This window comes from Paramormyrops kingsleyae, chromosome 8, assembly GCF_048594095.1.
Source record: "Paramormyrops kingsleyae isolate MSU_618 chromosome 8, PKINGS_0.4, whole genome shotgun sequence".
Lineage (NCBI taxonomy): Eukaryota > Metazoa > Chordata > Actinopteri > Osteoglossiformes > Mormyridae > Paramormyrops > Paramormyrops kingsleyae.
This window is the reverse complement of record NC_132804.1, coordinates 28,251,573-28,274,544: the sequence shown is the minus strand read 5'-3', so window position 1 is coordinate 28,274,544 and position 22,972 is coordinate 28,251,573. Positions and strand designations below refer to the sequence as shown.

The 22,972-nt window shown below is 47.1% G+C and overlaps 1 protein-coding gene across 2 annotated transcripts; it reads right to left on the bottom strand.

The window, feature by feature from the left end:
• Positions 1 to 3,821: 3,821 nt before the first annotated feature.
• Positions 3,822 to 22,400, bottom strand: LOC111860005 (monoglyceride lipase-like). 2 transcript variants are annotated; one of them, XM_072715595.1, is made up of 8 exons: positions 22,020 to 22,358; positions 20,472 to 20,626; positions 17,735 to 17,841; positions 16,501 to 16,637; positions 11,636 to 11,746; positions 11,308 to 11,397; positions 10,684 to 10,899; positions 3,822 to 4,704 (listed from the first exon to the last, which is right to left on the bottom strand). In XM_072715595.1, the coding sequence occupies exons 2-8, from the start codon at positions 20,579 to 20,581 to the stop codon at positions 4,582 to 4,584; spliced, it is 894 nt and encodes a 297-aa protein (XP_072571696.1). In that variant the 5' UTR covers positions 20,582 to 20,626; positions 22,020 to 22,358; the 3' UTR covers positions 3,822 to 4,581. The 2 variants fall into 2 exon arrangements, with proteins under 2 accessions (XP_072571696.1, XP_072571697.1); XM_072715596.1 differs by lacking the exon at positions 3,822 to 4,704 and adding an exon at positions 10,319 to 10,426 and having other exon boundaries at positions 22,020 to 22,400.
• Positions 22,401 to 22,972: the final 572 nt, after the last annotated feature.

The window sequence follows — 22,972 nt, the reverse complement described above, 5'->3', positions numbered from 1 at the left end:
GATGCACATCTCATAAAATGTTGGATCGAGACACTTCAAATGCAAAGAGTTTTGAGTTCAGCTGATGAATATTCAACAGGCCTGTTTGTATTCTGACCCTAATTGCAGAATACTTATAGCTGCCAAACATTTACACCCGAAGCACCCAGGGACTGCACTGTTCTCAGTGGAGTTCAGTGCTCATATAAATGTTAATTAGGTTATGTCAGTCAGGTTGCAGGCCTGTCTCACATAAAAATGAGGTCGACCTGCTACTTGCGGTTGCACATTTGTGCACATTTATGCTGCTGAACAGCTTGTTGTTCCTGTTAATGCATCTCTGATAAACGACAGCTATGTGCAAAGCTTATATAGGAAAGGAGGGGTGATGAAGGCTGTAGCACGTGTAATGGTTGCCGGTTCTTTTGGTAATTCTCAGTATAAGCTACCTTTGGGATCCTGTAACTTCCAAAAAAAGAATATAGTTTTAATGTTAACGTTTATTATGTTATTTAGACCTTAGACTACTCAGAAAACGTGCCAAGCTTAACCACTTTTTATTTTGTGACAGTAAGCAGAAGTTTTGTAGTTCAACCACAAATAATGACCACCCCGTCACAGACAAAAACAAAAAAATATTAAGAGTATTTCCATGACATTCTGTCATGACCTGTCTGGTCCATCCCCTGGTATGATCAGCCAGGGTCGCTGCTGGCCCTTCGGGTCCTTCGAATCCCCCCCCATTCTTTCCCAGATGTATCTTTCTCATGACCCCCTACCCTATTGTGCTAACCATTTATATAACCATCACCTGCATCGTGTCAGCCCCTCGTTAGTCCCATATACAAGTCCTTCCCAGTCCTGTGTTCCTGAGTCTGATCATTGACGTCACTCCTCTTGTCTGCCTGAGTCTTCCCCCATATTAGCCTTCTCATTTTGACCCCTCACAGTCGTTTTGTTTCGCTGCCCCCATTTTGTTTAAATTTCAGCCCACTTTCGTTCTCCCAACACCTGCCCTCGAGTCCTTTGATTTTTGACAGAAATGCCATTTTCAGAGAATTATTGTGTCCCTTTCTCAACAATAATTCTTTTTGTTTGTTGAAATCTTTGTGAATTATGATTTATTGATAAAATTAGTTCCTTTCATGTAATCCACAACAGTTGTGCTTTCTGCTCTACACAAAAATGAACAGAAAAGAATACGTGCAAAAATTCTATTGATGCTATGCCTATTTATCCCCTGTTTAAGAATAATCCATTTTTTATTAGCTGAAAGAAATTAATGATTTATTTTGTTGAAACATGATGTTCAGGAACATATTTTAACTGTTTATACATTTATAATAGAACTTAGGGGGGAAATATTTTGCGATATTTGAATGAAATCATTATACGGGGCACAACAAAGGCACCCCATACTGAGAATGACCCCTTCAATAACATTTGCGGTGTAATTGACTCCAATTTAGTTTAATGTCTGTAATGCTTAGTAGCTGTGATTAGATAGTATACAAGTAATGTGTGTTAGTTTACTTTAAATACGATGCTATCATGTAATTTACCCTGGCTAACAGAACATTTGCACTATTACAGTTTAAATGTATCTAAAAATGCCATATCTTACCTAACTCATTTTCTAATGTCGCGACGCTGATCGGCACATTGTCGGAGAGCCGGTGTCAGCAGTGATTATGGGAGAGGAGAGGGCAGTCACTGCCTGGGCTTTAAATAGACGTTTTGCTTTTGACACCCAGGCAGTTGGCATACTGTTGGAATTTGTACTTCGCTTTTACAGAATTCATGCACACATGTTGGAAACCCTGCAGGAACTCTAAGGCTGGCCATCTTTCGCTTCTCAGACTGGTGTCCATCTCCGTTTGCTTGTAGCTCACATTTTAACATTGGTACCTTAAAGCGCTATATGTTACATGTTTTAATCAAATGTGCATTTACCTCTCAGGTCTATATAGGAAAACAAAAATTATTTGAAGTGATTCTCTTAGCTAGGCTGATGCTCATTATTTATTAGATAGTAGTAAAACACTACTATTCTTAATATAATAATAATAATGAAATGTTAGCAAAATTCTTAATATTCTCAGTATTCTTGTTTTATCATAACCATCTCAACTCAGACTCAATGCTTATTGCGTAGAAACCTTTTATTAGCCTTCATAGACAAGATCTACCTAACATTTTGGCCACCACCCATCAATCCAGGTTTACTACCTCCTAACCCCAGCAGTGTTTACACTGCTGGAAGCAGGGAACCAGGGGGATTTGGGCCGCTGACTGGATGGATGGCTCCAGAATGAGGTGAAGCAGAAGACAGAATCAAACACAGAGGGCTGAAGATCCTGGAGTAGAAACTGGGGAGCTTAAAAGGGGAAGAACACAAAAACCAGGACACACAGGTAGAAAACCCCAAAAGCAGGACACCAGTGACACGGCACACCAGCTGTGGAATGTCGGCTCCTTGGGCTCATGAATCCCTAAACCAGAAACCAGCCAACCAAAAGCACAGAGCAAGATGCTGGTCAACAAGATCCATGACCTCCAAGTCACCCAAACTACCAAGCCAGTACCTACTGGCAACTGTCAAGCTCAAAGGAAAGAGACCGACTCCATCTGGCCCCATAAAACAAACCTCTGAATGAGAGCCAACTGAGCCCTATGCTCTAAGACCAATGACATATACAATGGATTTTCAGAAGGGGCGACATTGTCCTGGCTTCTGGCTGCGTGAGCATGTGTCTGTATCTGTCTCTTAAGCGTGGGTGAGAGGGGGCAGAGTCAGTTTCCGTGGTGAGAATGAGCTTTTCAGCCCACTTTGGAGTTCCTGTAGTTTAATTTTAGGATCCATCGTCATGTTAGACAGCCCCTTGTGCTCTGAATGCCTCTAGCCCAGAGTAGTCTCAGTTACCTGATTAGTAAATTAGGGATAAGTTTGACTTAACCACTCTCATCTTACAATATTAGATGTTAAAACATCTTAATTAATTACTATTTTCTGATTTTCTTAGATTAAAAGACAATTCTAATGGAATTCTGCTGTTAGCTGAATAGTTTGGTTTGTTGATAATCATTAATATCTGCTTACAGTGTTTTTATTCAATTGTTGAACTGAATGCATACAATGTAACACAGATAACAAGCTGCTAATGGGGCCAAAACAATGGCCCTTGTCCTTAAGCACATAAACCCAATCCTCTGGGTCTCTGCCATTCTTGCTCAGGCCAAAACCTAAATTTAATAAAGTAAAACACTAATATACTTCACCTCTCATCCATAACCACGTATCCAGTGCAGGGTCACAAGGAGCTTGGGGGCTGTTCCAGACAGTACAGGGTGCGAGGAAGGGGATGTCCTGGATAGGGAGTCTGTTTACCGCGGTGCGCACATTCACAGACTAATGGTGATTTAGAGATGCCGACTCTCCTAACTGTATGTTTTTGTCTGTGAGAGGGAACCAGCACAAACACTTACAATTTACATATTTAGCAGATGTTTTGGTCCAAAGCAACATACAAGTCAGGCAAATCGCAAATATTGTTCTTTCAGGGACTCGACTAGGCATTAGTGGGGCTAGGCTGAGCTTCCGGTGAACACCCAGTAACAAGAATATTGTAGAAACGCCACACAGAGTGCCTGGGATGGGAAATGAGTCCCCAGTTCTGGATGTCTGAGGCTACGGAACTAAGCACCACAACTTTATGTCAAACACTTATAGAACAAAAATAAAATAAAAATAAAACAGAATTTCCTTTAAATTCTTTGAATGATGTACTACGCAGTAGATGTCAGAGGCAATATTCAGGGCCATTTTTTTTCAAAATATACAGATTTATTTATGTTTTAAAATACAAATGGTTAAATCGTTTAAATACAAGTACTATACATACATTTTGTTAATATAATAAATATGTAAAACAAATAGGTATTCCAAACCATGAAAATACAAACATTATAAATGCAGGATGTTAGGGTGGGTGTTTCTGGGATTTTCATTCTGTCAGGTTGTTACCATATGATATTTTTTCTAAGTCAGCTACTCTAGAGGTTTCTGTGGTTGTGTGTTGCGGTTATTTACTGAAAATGGTAATTGGTAACAAAAGCAGTGCCGAAAGATGACAGTGAGGAAGGATTCTGTGTGCTAGCAAATGATTACATGGTCAGTAATACATTTGAACGTATGATCTGTCATTATTACATTGCTACAACTTGTAAATTTATTTAAAAAAACACTGTACACCTTTGAGTAATGATAAATCAGTTTGCGGTAAAATAATGCCTCTCACATGGTTGACATTCTAATGAAAAATGACACTCATGTCACGTAAAGGAAATCCTGTACCATTCATGTAAAACCCCTTAGACCACCAGTCATGCATATCGCTAAGGAACGATGAACTGGTAAATGTGTGTCTCGGAAGTACTGAGTAATCACACAACTTGGTGGCCAGGACTGATTAGTGGTGACGAACACAGCCAATGCCCACAACATGGCGGGGGAGGGGGGCACAGATTGTGTGGCGGGTGTTACAATGGTAGAACAGCAGGACGTACACGAACTAGGGTGGGGGGCGGGAGTAAATGGGGGACTTAGGAGCCGGATGCAGCCTGGTCTGGGATTCGCCCCACGACCCAATCGCCGATGTCCCTCAGCACGGAGTCTGTCGTCTCTGGCAGCTCGCGATGCAGCGCATGGTAAGCTCCACTATAAACCTGGGGGGGGGGGGGGCACATACACACAGGTACACATCAGGGCCACACAAACCGGTGATGATGCATACATATGCATGCACAGTGACATTACGAGGCTGCGATCCTTATTTTATTGTCGGTTTGCAAGGGCAGTCGCCCTGCAGCACTTAATGCAATATTTACTAAAAATGAAGCAGATTTACCACAGACAGACACAAAACCGATTAATATTCTACTGTCTAAGACAACATAGAAAGATCTGTCTAAGGAGTCAAATCAAAAATACCCAGGATACAGAAACAATTACGCAAAATAGCAATGCTAGAATTTACAGCTTAGAATTGATCTGATTTATATGTAATGTTATATCATTTAGATCCATCCTATATTTTTCTTGTTCAGGATTGTCGGAGATGGGGAGTATATCATGTTTGAGTACACAGCATTTACTACTAAAATCGTTTGTAGATTTCACTCCGTGTTCATATGACAGCACTGCTAAGGTACTATCATTAAAATCCGTTTTCATGACTACAAAGCCTTTTCCATTGAGAAAAAACAGACAGTTTGCTATAAATCACGTATCTCAAAGTAAATCTAATGTTGCTGAAGCCTTTGGAAATTTCTTTGAATATTACCCTTGATTATACTTGTGAGGGAAATTTACTGAAAATGACATTTTTATTTGCTGAACGATTATCTCATGTGACTGTATGGATATATATCCGATTTTAATGACCATCAGCTGGCCATGAGGCAAGAATTTTAACTTCCTATTCTAAGTGTAAGTAGCTACACAGCTGGTTAGCTAGCTAACTAACTAGCTAGGCCACAGCTACAGCAAGGACTTCTAAATAATTCTCAGACACTTATTGCATCTCTTTGATGCAAAAATAGTTGTAAGAAGCTGATATTTAAAGCACTGTCACAGTTTATACATGTACACTCTTAAGACTGCTCAGTATAAACACAGACATTCACATTCTATATATGGAAGCCAGACTTAGTACAAATGGATGATTATATTACACAGCTCACATAACTGTTTATGAAGTGTTCACACTTTTTTTCACACATTTTTTCAGTGCCTCTATAATATAGTTTACTGTGAGTGACGTTAGATGAGTTCAGCTTTTCATGTGGATGTTGTGCTTTTAAAATCCTAATGCGGAAACTGTCAGTACTCACGCAAACCTTGCCAAACACTGTACAGATGCACACTGTAATCTACCAGCACAAACCTTCCTGGTAAACATACTTTTAAATGTACCTTTTAGTTTATAAATACTGAAGCTAGTCCTGAAAATACCCCGCAGTAGAGACAAATGTTAGTGCTAAACACTTATAATTGATCAAACGTAAACTATACACACTCAACTAAAAGACGTGAAAAGAAATATATCCGAGTCTAAAACATCTCTGAATCTGAGCAGGAGAGGGAGATTAACTAAAGCACAAGTCAGCAATAGCTATTCTGAGATCACTGTCCAAACAAGAGAAGACAAACACATGAAGAATTACAAAAGGCTTCAGTGTACAGATTTAGGGCTAATAAACACTAATGTCCAGTGGGGTTGTTCCAAATTCCTCTAAAGCTTAATAAAAAAATTCCAGACAGTCTTTTTAAGTCTCCGACACACAGAAGCTCCCCTGGGGAATTCAAACAATGAGCAGGACTGGATTCAGGTTTTAACTCTCGCTAGGACAGCCCTCAACACCAAGCTGGCATGTTTGATAGGGCACCGGAATGTGGGCGTGGCCAGAAATGCAGATGGACAACCACTGAATGTACCAGCAAATGTAGCAAGATACTGGAATGGTGACATCACATTTCCTTAGTCCTAGCTAATAAAAATGTGGTCACAACAATAAGTGACCTGCCATACGTAGACTCAGTTCAGCTCAACTCAACCTCTACATGTATCACAGCAAACAGGCTGTCAGCAGATAAAGGAAAGGCTGAAGGCTTTCTCGGTGACTTCCATTTCCTTGGAAACCAACTCGTCCACATGTCCATCAGCGACTTTTTGAGCAATTACCCAAAGGAACACAATGTAACATGATTTAACTGTCAGCGAATGGTTGAGGATTGAACATTACAGGTACGTAAGGTCTCAGTGTCATATCCCTGCCCATTTCATCCCTGTCATGGCCCTAACAAGCCACATCTATCGCCCCCATCAGCCCTCTCATTCCTAACCCTCATGTGGAAACCACTCCCAATTGCCTCTTGTTAGTTCCCTTATTAGTCCTGTATATATGTGCTTCCCAGTCTTGTGTTTCCCAGTCCAGATTTTGACGTTGAACTTTCTTGTTGTTTGAGCCCTTCCTTGTTCCATGACTCTTGTTTTTTGACGCCTTGCAATCCTGTTTATTTCCAGTCTCTATTCATTGAGTTCAGTAAACCTCATTATGTTTTGTCACAATACCTGCCCTCCAGGTTTTTGTCCCGCAAGTCGTGACAGTATGACTGGACAGTATGACCCGTCCAGGTGCTGCATGACCTCTACCCTGATTAGTCAAGCAACAGCAACTCGGGAGAAGCTGAGGAGATTGTGGACTTCCTTACCCGGTTCAGTGCACCGCCTGGCTTGGACACACAATGGCTGGGTTTCCGGATTGTGGACCTGGATGAGAAAGGGGTCCTCCTGCCTGAGCTGCTACCCATGAAATCGGATGCTGAGCAGGCGGCCGAGATGTGGGCCCCAGCCTGAATGTCATTGTACAGTCCAGAGTCCCCCCCTACCAGGACCCGAAGCAGAGGGACAGAGAAAGAGGTGGAAGCCACCACAGCCAAAGTCTTCCCCAGGTTCTCTCTCCACTGCACATCAGCAGGCCTCAGTCCTACTTTCCACGGCTCAGCCAGCCCACGTCCCGCAGCTCTCCACTTCCCTGTGATGTGAAGCTGCTCTGCCTGCCAGCTCTCCGTAGTGTGAAGCTGCTCTGCCTGCCGGCTGCCCACAGCTCGTCGCGGCTCCACCCGTCGGCTTGCCACAGCTCCACCTGCCATCTCCAGATGCAGGACGAAGAAGCGGGGGAAGCGGGTTGTGTCTGTGGCTGCCACCATGCCTGATCTGGTGTCTTGAGAGCCGTACCCATGGGAAGCCGCCACCGTGCTTCCAGAGTCCTGCTCAGGAGAAGCCAGCACCCATCCTGAGTCTCCTGAGCTCAGCCCAGAAAAGGCCACCTCTCATCCCGAGCCCTCAGAGTTTGGCAAACATGGGCCAGCTCTGCCCATCCTTGCCTCTGCTCTACCCCCAGAAGCCATTCTCCCATTTGCTGAGCCCCCAGAGGCTGCATTCCAGACTCCTAGCCCTGTGAGGGCCAGTCCACCTGAGTCTTCTGCTCCCACCCCACAGGGGGCCCCCTTCGCCTTGCTCGCCTCCAGGTGCCCCAGCTGCACCCTTCTCTCCTCCAGGTGCCCCAGCTGCACCCTTCTCTCCTCCAGGTGCCCCGGCTGCACCCTTCTCTCCTCCAGGTGCCCCAGCTGCACCCTTCTCTCCTCCAGGTGTCCCGGCTGCACCCTTCTCTCCTCCAGGTGTCCCGGCTGCACCCTTCTCTCCTCCAGGTGCCCCGGCTGCACCCTTCTCTCCTCCAGGTGTCCCGGCTGCACCCTTCTCTCCTCCAGGTGTCCCGGCTGCACCCTTCTCTCCTCCAGGTGCCCCGGCTGCACCCTTCTCTCCTCCAGGTGCCCCGGCTGCACCCTTCTCTCCTCCAGGTGCCCCGGCTGCACCCTGCTCACCTCCAGGTGTCCTTTCGGCTCCAGCCCCGTTTCCTGATGTCCTGCCAGTACCCACCTCGCCTCCTGATGTCCTGCCGATGCCCGCATGGTCTCCAGTTGTCACCCTGCCACCCACCTTATTTCCAGTTATCAACCTTGGCGCCCACCTTGTCTCTTGTTGTCATTTTGTTGCTTGCCTCGTCTCTAGATAGCACCATTCTGCAGGTTGTTGCCAGTCCAACACCTGACTCGCCGGTCGCAGCCAGTCCATCACTCAACACCCTGGTGGTCGCCAGTCCCATGCCCGACTCCACAGTCACTGCCTCACCAAATTGGAGGAATCCGGAAGACTTAGAGCAGGACCCTCTGGACCTCATCCTGAGTCCTGATCCATGGGTCCCCCCATCAGGTCCACACTGGCCCGATCATAAGTCCCGGTGTGGTCAGTGATGTTGGCTGGGGCCCAAGACAGGGATTGGCTGAGTCTACATTTCCCAGAGGGGGGAAAAGAGGCACACTTTCGGTGCTGGCTGCCCTGACTCTCACTTGCTTGATGTTGCCTGTAGAGGCCCAGAGGAGAGGACCCTCGGTGCCCGCCTGCTCCTGCCCTGTATTCCCTTCAGCGCCCTCCTGCTCCTGTCCTGCAGTCCCCTCAGTCCCTTTGCTCCATGTGGCGCACTCCAGCTTGGCTGTCCCCTCAGCACCTTCTGGCCCAATGGGCCCCACAGTGCCCTCCAGTCCTGCTGGCTCTCCAAGGCCCTTAGGCCCTGTGGTCCAGATGGGCCCCGCCTCACCAAGGAGTGGGCCCTGGATGACCCATATCCCACGTTCACTGCCCAGCTCTCCAGGATCCGACAGACTGCCCAGACGTTCCCCGTTCCCTCTGGTCACGCCTAGGCCCCTATTCCGATACCCAGCCCTGCCCCTGTTTTGCCACAACCCGTGTCCTCTGTGGCCACCTCCTATGTTTCCGTCCGTCTCTGTTGTCCCTTCACTTCTACTGTCCCTTTAGTCCCTGCCTTTGTCTTTGTCTGTTCCGTGTCCCTAGTCATGCTACATGTCTTGTCCTGTATCCATGATCCTGTCCTTCTTGTGTCCTCTGGCCTTGTGTGCCTGCCCTGGTCTTTGCGTTTTTGGTTCCATTGTCCCTGCCCTGGTGTGTGTTGGGTCTCGACCCCCTGTTGATGTCCTATCTGGTGTCTGGTGTACTCTGTCTGTACCCCCGCGCAAAGAGTGTGCGCCTCGGGGCGGTGGGGGGTTCTGTAATATCTCTGCCTGTCTCCTCCCTGTCATGGCCCTACCAAGCCACACCTATCGCTCTCATCTTGCCACTTAATTCTAACCTTCATGTGGAAATCACTCCCATTTGCCTCTTGGTAATTTTCTCATTAGTCCTGTATATATGTGCTTCCAAGTCTGGTGTTCCCCAGTCCGATCATTGACGTTGAGCCCTCTTGTTTCCTGTGCCCTTCCTTTTTCCAGTCCTCCCATTTTTTGATCTCTCACGACCCTGTTTGTTTCCAGTTTCTGTTCATTAAGTTCAATAAATCCCATTTTCTTTTGCCACAGTGCCTGTTTCGAGTCTTTCATCAAACGAGTCTTGACACTTAGTACCGAATGATACTTGTGTAGCAACTGGAATTTACACTGGTAAATCTGTACATTTGTGAATGATACCCCAACAAAAAGAAACAGTCCCTTCAGCAAGGGCTAAGCACATAGAGCTGTAGTGGGTGGTAACTAAGTTAGTTGGAAAAAAACAACACACAAAGTCATGCACCATGATTGCATGAATAATCTAACAATGACAGGAAAGAATGTTAGATAGAGAAACATATATGGTGGAAAGAATTTAAAAGGAATGAAGTACAGTCTCATTCCATACTCAAACTGGGTTGACAGCTTATTGTACACTTAACAGGTTTAATTTTAGAGACAAAAGGCTGAAAAAACACAAAAATATTTCATATACAGGGCGTGTTTGCACATTCACACCTGCCAGCTCAGAGAGAAATGCCCCACCTGTCAAAAAAGAAAAAAGGTCACTGGCGATTAAACTCGTGTCAGCCAGTGTTAGCCACCACCAAACAGAACCCACAGCCATGGCAATGTGTCACCAGAAAAAAAGCAAATACAGACACACACATACCCACACAGTCCCTGTGGTTTGTCAAGGGTAAGGCTGCAGTTGCATGTCACTGGGGAGATCTTGTGCTGCCTTTGGTGTTTGCCAGTGTGTGTGTTTGTGCATGAGTCTGGTTAAGTCAGTCACACACTACCTTCAGCTGCTTGTCTGTGCTCTGAGCTTTCTCCAGCATCATGTGGGAGCCGCTGATGTTACACAGCTTATCCGCATCACCGTGGAGGAGCAGAAAGGGCCAGGTCACAGTGGGGATTGCCCTCTCAATGAGCCTGGCAGCCCCCACCAGCTGCATAGCAAATGCAACGCTCAGACCGCCGTGGTGGTTCAACTCGTCTTTGTCATACGATTCCACCTACAAGGCGAGACAGACACTGCTGACCCACACTAGCACATGCCAAGCATTGTATGCTGTATAAGCTGTTCTGCACATGCTCATTACTGATCCACACTGCATACTATACAAACTACACTGCACATGCTCATTACTAACCCACACTGCATACTATAAGTTTCACTGCACACATTCAGTAGTGATCCACTCTGCATATTATAGAAGCTGCACTGCATATGTTCAGTACTGATCCACACTGCATATTATATGGTCTACACTGCACATGGTCATTATTAATCCACACTGCATACTATACAAGCTACACTGCACATGCTTAATGCTAATCTACAGTGCTTGCAAGAAGACCCACATTGCACATTTTTAGTTCTGAATCCTACAGATACATGACATTTACTTCTCAAGCCTTACTTCTTTCTGGTCACGAGAGATCCACTTGGAATCAATTGAACCCAGACTTAGGCTTGGAAGCACATGGTTCAGGAGCTTTGCCATAAACACCTGCCAAAACGTTTGACAGAATATGCAAAAGGTGTAGTAACAGTACTGCAGTAGGAAGCAAAGTACAATATGACATTCTACCACATTGTGAAACTACAGAAATTTCATTTCCAGATGTGCAACATCATAACCTTTGTATAATAAAGAGTATTTTCTACGCTCGAGTACATAGATCTGGTGTAAGATATTCTGTCACTCAGGAACAACCCTTTGCGATTCCAGGAGGACCCGTCCTCACCTTAAATGGTGATGCTGATTCCGGGTTGAGTTGTACCATGGGCGAAATCAGTACTACTCCAGTGAAATCACTGGGTCTCTCACACGCACAGAGGATACAAATGGCCCCACCCTGCAAGAGGGAATGACAGTGTCACGTTACATGCGTCAAGTAACGCCCAATAGCATTGTGTTACAGATAAGTCACGCAATCCTCATGTCATGTTAAACCAAAAGCTTACCATCATTATCAACTACCATTTAGGACCAAATGAGTGAAATATTATGCTTTTTGAAATGTTACTTTTTCATCCATCCATCTTCAAAAAGCTAATTAAGTACAGTATTGTGGAAAAATCAATAAGTGGTGGAAAAATTGGAATGATCGTTAAGTATGACAACTTCAGCAAGTCACTTTTGACTATATAACAGTAACAAATTACTGTAATAATCAATTAAATACTTGACCTAAACCATAAATTCCCTATTAATTTAATACTGTTTTACTTTTAAGATGAAGAAGACATAATGAAAAATAACATACAACTTGCATTTGTCCCATAGCTGAGAGGTAGAGAAGTTCTAGAAATGTGTATCCGCTCACAGATGCAGCAATTAAAGAAAAAAATGTTTTTTTTCTTGGGAAAATGGGTATTATTCTCATTCTACAGATCCGTTCCATAGAAGAGGAAATATTCAAGAATTTTTATTTGTCACATGCAAGGTATATAGTCATACTGTAACCTGTAGTGAATTGAAATGTGGTCAACTCTGCTGTAATAAAAATAATAATAGCTAAAAGAGTAAAACAGAAACAAATATAAAACACGGATGGCATGTTGGCAAAGCTATGGGGTCTGATCCAGACACAGCGGCTCCTCAATATTATCTGAAGCAGAGCCCCATCTGTTAGTCTCAGGATAAATTCTGAGGGCTCGGAGAATTCACAGGACATCTCTCCTGGAGCTCTCCTGGACCCCCTCCTGGAGCCGACACCTTATCGTGGTGGAGGGGTTTGCGTGTTCCAGTGATCCCAGGAGCTAAGTTGCCCGGGGCTTTATGCCCCTGGTAGGGTCACCCAAGGCAAACAGGTCCGGGGTGAGGAACCAGACAAAGTTCGGCTCAAAAGACCCCATATGATGAAAAAGATTTTGGAAACACGTTTTCCCTTGCCCGGACGCGGGTCACCGGGGCCCCCCCCTGGAGCCAGGCCTGGGGTTGGGGCTCGATGGCGAGCGCCTGGTGGCCAGGCCTATACCCATGGGGCCTGGTCGGGCACAGCCCGAACAAGGCACGTGGGTCCCCCTTCCAATGGGCTCACCACCCGTAGGAGGGGCCATAGGGGTCGGGTGCATTGTGAGCTGGGCAGTGGCCAAAGGCGGGGACCTTGGCGGTCCGATCCTCGGCTGCAGAAGCTAGCTCTTGGGACATGGAATGTCACCTCTCTGATGGGGAAGGAGCCTGAGCTGGTGCGCGAGGTTGTGAAATTCCGGCTAGATATAGTCGGGCTCACCTCGACGCACGGCTTGGGCTCTGGAACCAGTCTCCTTGAAGGGGGTTGGACCCTTTTCCACTCTGGAGTTGCCTGCGGGGAGAGGCGCCGAGCGGGGGTGGGCATACTTATTGCCCCCTGGCTGGGCGCCTGTACATTGGGGTTTACCGCGGTGGACAAGAGGGTAGCCTCCCTTCGCCTTCGGGTGGGGGGACGGGTTCTGACTGTTGTTTGCGCTTATGCGCCGAGCGGCAGTTCAGAGTACCCACCCTTTTTAGAGTCTCTGGAAGGGGTGTTGGAGAGCATTCCTTCTGGGGACTCTCTTGTTCTGCTAGGGGACTTCAATGCTCACGTGGGCAATGACAGTGAGACCTGGAGTGGCGTGATTGGGAGGAACGGCCCCCCCGATCTGAACCCGAGTGGTGTTCTGTTGTTGGACTTCTGCGCTCGCCACGGATTGTCCATAATGAACACCATGTTCAGGCATAAGGGTGTTCATATGTGCACTTGGCACCAGGACACCCTAGGCCGCAGTTCGATGATCGACTTTGTAGTCGTGTCGTCGGACTTGCGGCCGCATGTCTTGGACACTCGGGTGAAGAGAGGGGCGGAGCTGTCAACTGATCACTACCTGGTGGTGGGTTGGCTCCGCTGGTGGGGGAGGAAGCCGGCCAGGCCTGGCAGGCCCAAGCGTATAGTGAGGGTCTGCTGGGAACGTCTGGCTGAATCCCCTGTCAGGAGGAGTTTCAACTCCTACCTCCGGCAGAACTTTTCCCATGTCCCGGGGGAGGCGGGGGACATTGAGTCCGAATGGGCCATGTTCCGTGCCTCCATTGTGGAGGCGGCTGACCGGAGCTGTGGCCGTAAGGTAGTCAGTGCCTGTCGCGGCGGCAATCCGCGAACCCGCTGGTGGACACCAGTGGTGAGGGATGCCGTCAAGCTGAAGAAGGAGTCCTATCGGGCCTATTTAGCCTGTGGGACTCCAGAGGCAGCTGACGGGTACCGGCAGGCCAAGCGGGATGCGGCTTCGGCGGTCGCTGAGGCAAAAACTCGGGTTTGGGAGGAGTTTGGTGAGGCCATGGAAAACGACTTCCGGACGGCTTCGAGGCGATTCTGGTCCACCATCCGGCGGCTCCGGGTGGGAAAGCGGTGCAACATCAACACTGTTTATGGTGGGGATGGGGTGCTGCTGACCTCAACCCGGGACGTTTTGGGTCGGTGGAGGGAATACTTCGAAGACCTCCTCAATCCCACCGACACGCCTTCCGATGTGGAAGCAGAGTATGGGGACTTGGGTGTGGACTCCCCTATCTCGGGGGCGGAGGTCGCTGAGGTGGTTAAAAAGCTCCTCGGTGGCCGAGCCCCGGGGGTGGATGAGATCCGCCCAGAGTTCCTGAAGGCTCTGGATGCTGTAGGGCAGTCTTGGTTGACACGCATCTGCAGCATCGCGTGGACATCGGGGGCAGTGCCTCTGGACTGGCAGACCGGGGTGGTGGTCCCCCTCTTCAAGAAAGGGGACCAGAGGGTGTGCTCCAACTATAGGGGGATCACACTCCTCAGCCTCCCTGGTAAGGTCTATTCGGGGGTTCTGGAGAGGAGGGTCCGCCGGATTGTCGAACCTCGGATTCAGGAGGAGCAGTGTGGTTTTCGCCCCGGCCGTGGAACAGTGGACCAGCTCTATACTCTCCGCAGGGTTCTGGAGGGTTCATGGGAGTTTGCCCAACCAGTCTACATGTGTTTTGTGGACTTGGAGAAGGCATTCGACCGTGTCCCTTGGGCAGTCCTGTGGGGGGTGCTCCGGGAGTATGGGGTGCCGGGCTTCCTTTTAAGGGCTGTTCGGTCCCTGTATGACCGGTGCCAGAGTCTGGTCCGCATGAGCGGCAATAAGTCGGACTTGTTTCCGGTGAGGGTTGGACTCCGTCAGGGCTGTCCTTTGTCACCGATTCTGTTCATAACTTTTATGGACAGAATTTCTAGGCGCAGCCAGGGCGTTGAGGGTGTCCGGTTTGGTGACCTCAGGATTAGGTCTCTGCTTTTTGCAGATGATGTGGTCCTGTTGGCCTCATCAGACCGTGACCTTCGGCTCTCGCTGGGACAGTTCGCAGCCGAGTGTGAAGCGGCTGGGATGAGAATCAGCACCTCCAAATCCGAGACCATGGTCCTCAGCCGGAAAAGGGTAGAATGCTCTCTCCGGGTCGGGGATGGGATCCTTCCCCAAGTGGAGGAGTTTAAGTATCTCGGGGTCTTGTTCACGAGTGGGGGGACGATGGAGCGGGAGGTCGACAGGCGGATCGGTGCGGCGTCCGCAGTGATGCGGGCGCTGCATCGGTCTGTCATGGTGAAGAAGGAGCTGAGCCAAAAGGCGAAGCTCTCGATTTACCAGTCGATCTACGTTCCTACCCTCACCTATGGTCACGAGCTGTGGGTAGTGACCGAAAGAACGAGATCGCGAGTGCAAGCGGCCGAAATGAGTTTCCTCCGCAGGGTGGCTGGGCTCTCCCTTAGAGATAGGGTGAGGAGCTCGGTCATTCGGGAGGGACTCAGAGTAGAGCCGCTGCTCCTCCGCATTGAGAGGAGTCAGATGAGGTGGCTCGGGCATCTGATTAGGATGCCTCCTGGGCGCCTCCCTGGTGAGGTGTTCCGGGCATGTCCCACTGGGAGGAGGCCCCGGGGAAGACCCAGGACACGCTGGAGGGACTATGTCTCTCGGCTGGCCTGGGAACGCCTCGGGATTCCCCCAGAGGAGCTGGAGGAAGTGGCCGGGGAGAGGGAAGTCTGGGTTTCCCTGCTGAGACTGCTGCCCCCGCGACCCGACCTCGGATAAGCGGGAGAAAATGGATGGATGGATGGATCTCAAATCATCAATACATTAAAGTTACTGATAGATTTACTATAGTAGTACTAATAGTGCAGCTGTCTTTCAACCATTTATCCTGGTTAAGGTTATGGGGAGTACTGTACATATTTTTCACTCTATTATGTATACTGTAAACTGTACCAGCATAGCACTTTGCTCAGTAAGTTAAGGATATGTGTCTGGAAGGTTATGAGTTCAAATCCCTTGGCCGACAGAATAATTATATCACTGTTGGGTACTTCAGCAAGGCCTTAACCCTAACTGCACCTGGAATGCTAGCTGATTCTGCTCTCTGACCCAAAGCTCCCCTCAGCTGTACGCTGCATTGAACAAGAGCAACTGCTAAATAAATATATGTGCTACAACCACACAAACGAACCAAGTTGTAAATAACTTCACTACGCTACACTGCAATATGATAGTATCACTAATTTGATCCGGGGAAGAGAGCTTCAGCAAAGTGAGCTGCTCATCTTGAGCTCATACCTAATTCAGCAGAAATGTAAGAGGTAAATGGGGGCGGGGGGGGTGCACTCACCATAGAGTGACCCAGGATGAACAGAGGCAGGTCAGGGTACCGTTCCCTCATGAGATCCACATGCTGCAGGGAGTCCCTGATGAACACCTTGAAGTCCCGGACCATCATCCTCTCCCCTTCGCTGAGCCCGTGGCCCACTGAGAGAGAAGGAGAACAAAGATGGACAGATCAGTTCAGTTCAGTTCAATTTTATTTATATAGCACATTTAACAACAACCGTGGTTGACCAAAGTGCTTAACAATATCTGACACTCACACATAAACTAGCCAAAAACAATTATTATAAGTCACGATATCTCAACTCAGCTCGAAATAAAAGCCAAAGAATACAGATGGGTCTTAAGCAACGACTTAAATGTTCCAACAGTCTGAGCAGTTCTTATGTGTACAGGTAAACTATTCCACAAATTTGGTGCCACCACTGAAAAAGCTCGGTCACCTTTATTTTTTAACCTTGCTCTTGGAACATCAAGGAGCACCTGATTGGTTGTATTGATGTAGGGAGAATGAGAGGGGATGGGTCGAGGAAGACCAGAATGATGGGGGGGGGGGGGGGGGGGGAGTGAATGGAGAAAAACAGAAAGGCAGGAAGGAAGGAAAGAAGGAGATGGGGGAAAGAGGAGAAGAATAACGGTTGAGGCAGAAAGGAAGTGAGGAAGGCAAAGAGAGGGATGAAAAGAGAAATGAGGGAGAGAGAGAGGAGAACAAGGGAAGTGATATATTTTTAGTCTGTCAAAATGAAACAGGAAACAACTAAAACAGTGTATTTCTGCACACACTAGGTCAATTCATGACAGACATGTATGTATATGCGTTTCTGTCTGTCTGCCTGTCTGTCTGCTTGTCTGCCCTTCTGTCTGTCTGTCTATCCATAAGTCTGACTGTCTGTCTGCTTGTCTGTGTATGTGTCTGTCTGTTTACTTGTTTGCCTATCAGTCTGTATGTCTGCCTGTCTCTCTGCCTGTCTGTCTATGTTTGTCTGCCTGTCTATATATATGTCCGCCTGTCTGTCTTTCTATGTGTCTCTCTGTGGGTATTTTATTAAAGTCCCATTGCTCCAGACGTTCTATTTATAACTCAGTAAACTCAACTCCAGCTACAGCTGTCCTACATTCAAACGAACACACTACTTGTGCTAATACCGCAGACTGCGTAAACTGAATGTTTATGCTGAACCGCGTACAATCCTCAAGGTCACGTGGAGACGTGACTGACAGGAAGTGAGGTCAGTCACCGTGGTCATGTGCGAAGACCATCAGGCCCCTTCGGCTGAGGCTCTGGGCCAGAGAGCTGTACCTCCCGCAGTGCTCCCCTACTCCATGGGCCACAAACAACAGACCTCTGGAAGAGAGCAGAGAAGCCACAGTTATACATATAAAGCACATGCGTGTGGCCACACCTGCATACACATAAACGCACAATCAGGTCAGATGCTGTTATCCACTTAAACATAAAGTATCAGCTTATTTATTTTTATTTATATTAATTTCCTTGATAGTTCATTTTTCAGAATATATGTTCTGTTTGTGTATTATGTTCTTTTTACTTTATTTAATCTGTATATTCACTTTGTCTGTATTGCATTATATGTTTGTTTGTCTGTACCCTACATACCTTGCTGCTGTATGCACAAGAATTTTTTTATCTTGTCATCTTATCTTACAATTGCCAGTGTCAGTCAAGCCACTAAGCGACATAAGCAGCCACCTAGTGTGCCACCTTTTGGCCAGAAAGGGGGGCACTGGCGGTGAAGCTTGCCTAGGGTGCCACAAGGGCTTGGACTGGTACTGCCAATCGCCCATATATCTGCTTATCCTGTATTGGTGGGTTGGCCAGGGTGTGTGGAAGTGCTGGGTGGTATTTGTGCAAAAAAAAGAGTCCTTGATGCCACGATCAATGCCATCACACCGAACCAGGTCCCGTAAGCACAAAGACCTTAGTGGAGACGGGCATTTTGGCACCGTGAGGGTTAATGGAATCAGAGTAGAATCAGTCCGCTGAACACAATCAAGCACACTGTTGAAAACCATTTACAGGAACTCCACCCACAAGCACACTTGTGCTCTCTCATCTCTCACTCTCTCACTCCCTCACCCGCGCCGCCATGACCCACGCAGGCTGGTAATTCGCTGGCAGGCCGACCGAATCCACAAACTAGGAAAGACGATTAGGTCATTCTCTTATCACGTCCGAAATAAGAAAATAAATCTTCAGCATGTCCGCGACTATCAAAAACAACTGGTTTCCCCTCTGAGCACAAACAGGGGAAGACAATAAAAAGATAAAATTAAAAAAAGAACAGGCACGCAGATGCGTACAGTCGCGCACATGCACTCATCATGAAAACAGTTTGACATGCTCTGCAGCAGGAAGTGATTTGTTGCCATGACGACTCTGGTTAGACAAACTGTCCTATTTAGCAGCATACATCTCTGCCTGTGTCTGGCTGTCAATTTGAGAGCTTTCACTGAGGCCTATGAATACCGCGGAGTGAAAGATGCTGGCCTTTCCCTCCGCTGAAGCCCTGGGTGCTAAACATGCAGAGCGATGTAGCCGTCTCCCCCTCAGGCAGTTTTGGGGGGGGGGGGGGGACACTCTTTGTTCCACTCGGCTATAGCCTCTGCTGTTCGGCCACTAGGACATCCTGACTGCTGGCGCGGGCTTGGCGGCTCTGAATGGAGCTGAATGAGGCTTCTCTGAGCGCGGCTTTGTGCTGCGGGAATGTTTACAGGGCAGCGCGGAGCCCCGGCCTCGTCACGTACACTCACACACACATCCTCACCCTCCCGTACACACCTCCTCAAACACATGCACCCTCTCACTCACTGAGTCACTGGGATGCTGGGAGACAGTCACTCACCCCCTGAACGACACACTCACGCAGCCCCGCTAGCCCACACAATCACTCAGGCACACGCACCATACCCCCCCCCCCCCCCCCATTCACATGCTTAGATAATTCACATATTCACTCACACCCTCCCTCAGGCACTCGCTGGCTGGCCATCCCAAACACACACCCCGTGGGCCACACTGCATATCTGCTTCACAGTCAGATCAGGAATCCAATGGTCCACTGAGCCCGGTTGGTGCCTCCACTGGATTAAGCTCCACTGGCATGGTCAACTGAGTACAGAGACACACTGCACCTCTGTCACCCCTAGGGGGACAAAGACTGCTCTGTTTGGATTTTTTTCTGATCGTAACTGTAAAGCATATTCTCTATAACTGCTTACATGTTTGTAGTGCCTATATAAGTCCCATAAAGCAGTTAATACTCCTGGACATAAAAAACCTTTACTGTAAACTATAAACGCGCCGGCTGTTTACAGTACGATGACTATGAATATGCCAACTTTACGCACGCGGACTGTCAGCACAACTGCTGGGAATCTGTTAGTACAGTGACTATTTGCACACTGACCATCAGCTCCCAGACTGCACAAATGAGCCAGGAGACACGGCACTGCGCTCTTTTTACTGTCCCAGCAGTGAACCGCAGACGCCCCGTATGCTTCGAAGGAAGCCCGGGACATGCTGTTTACAGTCACGCTCCAATTAAACATTTGGGAGCAGCAAAGAGGACTCAGACTTCCGGGACTGACATAAAAACTCACCCACATGGTCATACAAACGCTGCGACATTTTCCCTGCCTCTCCCATTATATTTATATAGAGCTGTGCATACATATTGATGTGGCGAAAATAAAGTAAAAAATAAAGTCACATCCATAAAGTAACCTTTTGGAATTACGAACAGATATCTGAAATATCAATTCAGTTCAAGTTCAATCATGGGACTTCGGTCACATACGTTTTCTTTTTTTAAATCAATTAATGGGGAATATAAAACAGTTCTTACTACAAGCTGTTAGGTGTAGAGCTTCAGTACATTTCAATGGATCGCATTTTTAAAGCTGCCGGCATGCTTTGATATCCATAACCCAGCTTTTATATCTGAGCTCACTAACCTCGGGGGTACCTCCGGTACCCAGGAGCGGCAGAAAAGGCGCTGTCCGTCGGCGTTGACGATATGGTCCTGCCTCCTGTCACCCTGTGGTGTCACCCCTGACTCCGACATGATCAGCCCGATTTACACAGTAAATAAAAACAGCTGTCCGCCGTCCTGAAATGAGAGATCGGGGCAGGGGAAAAAAATGTGATTAATGAATCTCTGGAGCTTCAGCTGTCCGCCTGTGGAGCAATATTGCGAGCTTCATGGCTTGGCGTTAAGACGCCGCGTGTCACTGGCCCTCCGCGTGATTTCGGTGCCGGTTACAGGAGCCGGACTCTCACTCTCATACTTTGACCAGACTGATGCCAATCATGAGGAGATCTCAGATTTAAATGCCAAGGGTGAACTAATGTGTAGCCTAAAAAGAAGAAGCAAAATGCTTAAGGAGAAATATAGCTATTGGGGTGAAAGCTGTAGAGATCGATTTGGATAATCATAGGCTAGCCGATCTATTATTGTGCACACGATAGCAGATAATAATCATAATAAATATAGTAATAATAAATATAATAATAATCAGCAGCAGCAGAAGATGTAGGCCTAAATTCGTAAAAAACTGAAATACATGCCTTCGCTGTGCTTTCAGTGTTTCATTGTTACATGACGGTATCCATCAAAATCTTAATTCATGAAGCGAGTGAGGGGCGAATAGGCGCCACCAATAGCCCGCTGTACAGTAATGTCTCCGAGGGGGGATGTGTCCGGTGAACGCGCGGCAGATTTAGCCGCAGGTGCGCCGGTATCAAACAGCAAACAGTAAAAGTGCTCTTGTGGAGATTGTTCCCCCCTGTGCATGACAGCGGGCATGTCGCCTCTTCATGCCTGATCTCTATCGATCCGTCATACGAAAAGGGATGACAGGAATGCGATTCACTGCCAAAAAAAAAACGTCTATCAGCTTGGAGACACAAAGAAAGACCCCCATTACTACATTCCCAATTACACGATGACCCTGCAAACAAATCGCAGCATGTCTACTTCGTTTCATTTTGACTCATTGATACATGTTAGGAAGACCAGTTTGTCCGGTGTCCAAACTCAAGTAAACTAATAGGCTATATTACAGAGCTGTAGATGTAGTACGTTAGCAAAGAACAAGAAAATCGGTTTTTATTTATTTTGTCAACACGATGCCTTTTCATTTGTATAATTAACTAGCACAAGCACATTTATCATATGCATCAAGTTCAAACACACTATAACGTAAGCATATTTCCAAAACACACCTTATTTTCCAAATTACACAGAGACTACACAACTCCCACTCAACCACAACGACTTTGTGCTATACACCTCATAAAACTAGAAAATTCAAGTGTCTTAAATTAACGATAAATTAAATTACACCGCGTATGCAATGTCGCGTTTTAGAGAACACAGAGCTGTTCAGCAACTTCTGTGGAAAAAGAGCTGAATGTGAGAGCCAAGAGGAAAGTCGAGACGCGCATCAGCGTTTCTCACAGGTTGAATTTGCGGCTGTGCGTCTACAAGAGAAGCGGCCAACCTGCTCTTTCTGGATCGTCCACCTGGCGTGATCCCGGGAGTCCGCAGGGTCCGCTTTGCTGCATGCACTGCGCCGGGGATCCCGCAGAGCGATCAGCGACCGGAGGGATCGCCTTGACTGGAGGCGGAGGGAATTGGTTGCCGACAGATAACCCTCAAGGACCGCTCCCTTAGTTCCGCCCATTTTTCTCAACCCCCAGTTGTACCGGTCCCTATAATTGCATTCCTACAAGGAGACCGAATGGGTTGATTTTTAGAACAGGGTTCCGATATGTGATCTGTGAAAATGATGCGAGAGAATGGCTCCGGATGCCCAATCTCACCATTGTATAACAAATCATTATAAGGAATCTCGACCTATTTGCATTTTTTTTGTATTATATTTGCATATGCGCTGCTCACGTTGATTCGTGCTCTGCAAAATGGATGCATGATAAAGTACATGTCGTTTTTATAACAACACGGAAAGCCATTCATCATGCGACAGAGATAACATCTGTTTAACATGCAGTAAATAAGAAATACAGACTTAAATTATCATCATCATCATTATCATCATTATCATTACCATTGCATAATTCTTATTATCAAAGCTCTAGACCTCAAGTTTGCAAGCTTTAGAAGGCATTTCGTTTGCAGCTAATTTACACTTTAAATAGTAGATTGGGAGGCTGATCTGGGAGGGCAGGGAAGAAGCAGGAACGCCCTTGACCGGATGTGGACTCAACAATTCAGAAAAACCAATTAAGAGTTCAGGGTTGGGGAAATACCCATAAAACTGCAGTGCTGGAAAACAACAGTATATTACTGCATAATTGGCTTAAATAAAGCAGGGATGAGCAGTTTGAGTCTTCAAAGGCCCGAGAGGGTTTTTCTATCTCATGTTTAAACTTATCTGTAAAGTCCTTTTAATTATGAATGGTAGCTCGTGAAACATTACCTGGTGCACTGCAC

What these genes read in the sequence shown, in the direction of transcription:
- LOC111860005 (XM_072715595.1), bottom strand. Translation starts at nt 20,581, where the DNA reads ATGTCGGAGTCAGGGGTGACACCACAGGGTGACAGGAGGCAGGACCAT. An exon ending in TCATCCTGGGTCACTCTATG is followed by an intron (nt 11,747 to 16,500) that starts GTGAGTGCACCC and finishes TCCCTCTTGCAG; the next exon opens with GGTGGGGCCATTTGTATCCT. An exon ending in AATCAGCATCACCATTTAAG is followed by an intron (nt 11,398 to 11,635) that starts GTGAGGACGGGT and finishes ACGTTTTGGCAG; the next exon opens with GTGTTTATGGCAAAGCTCCT.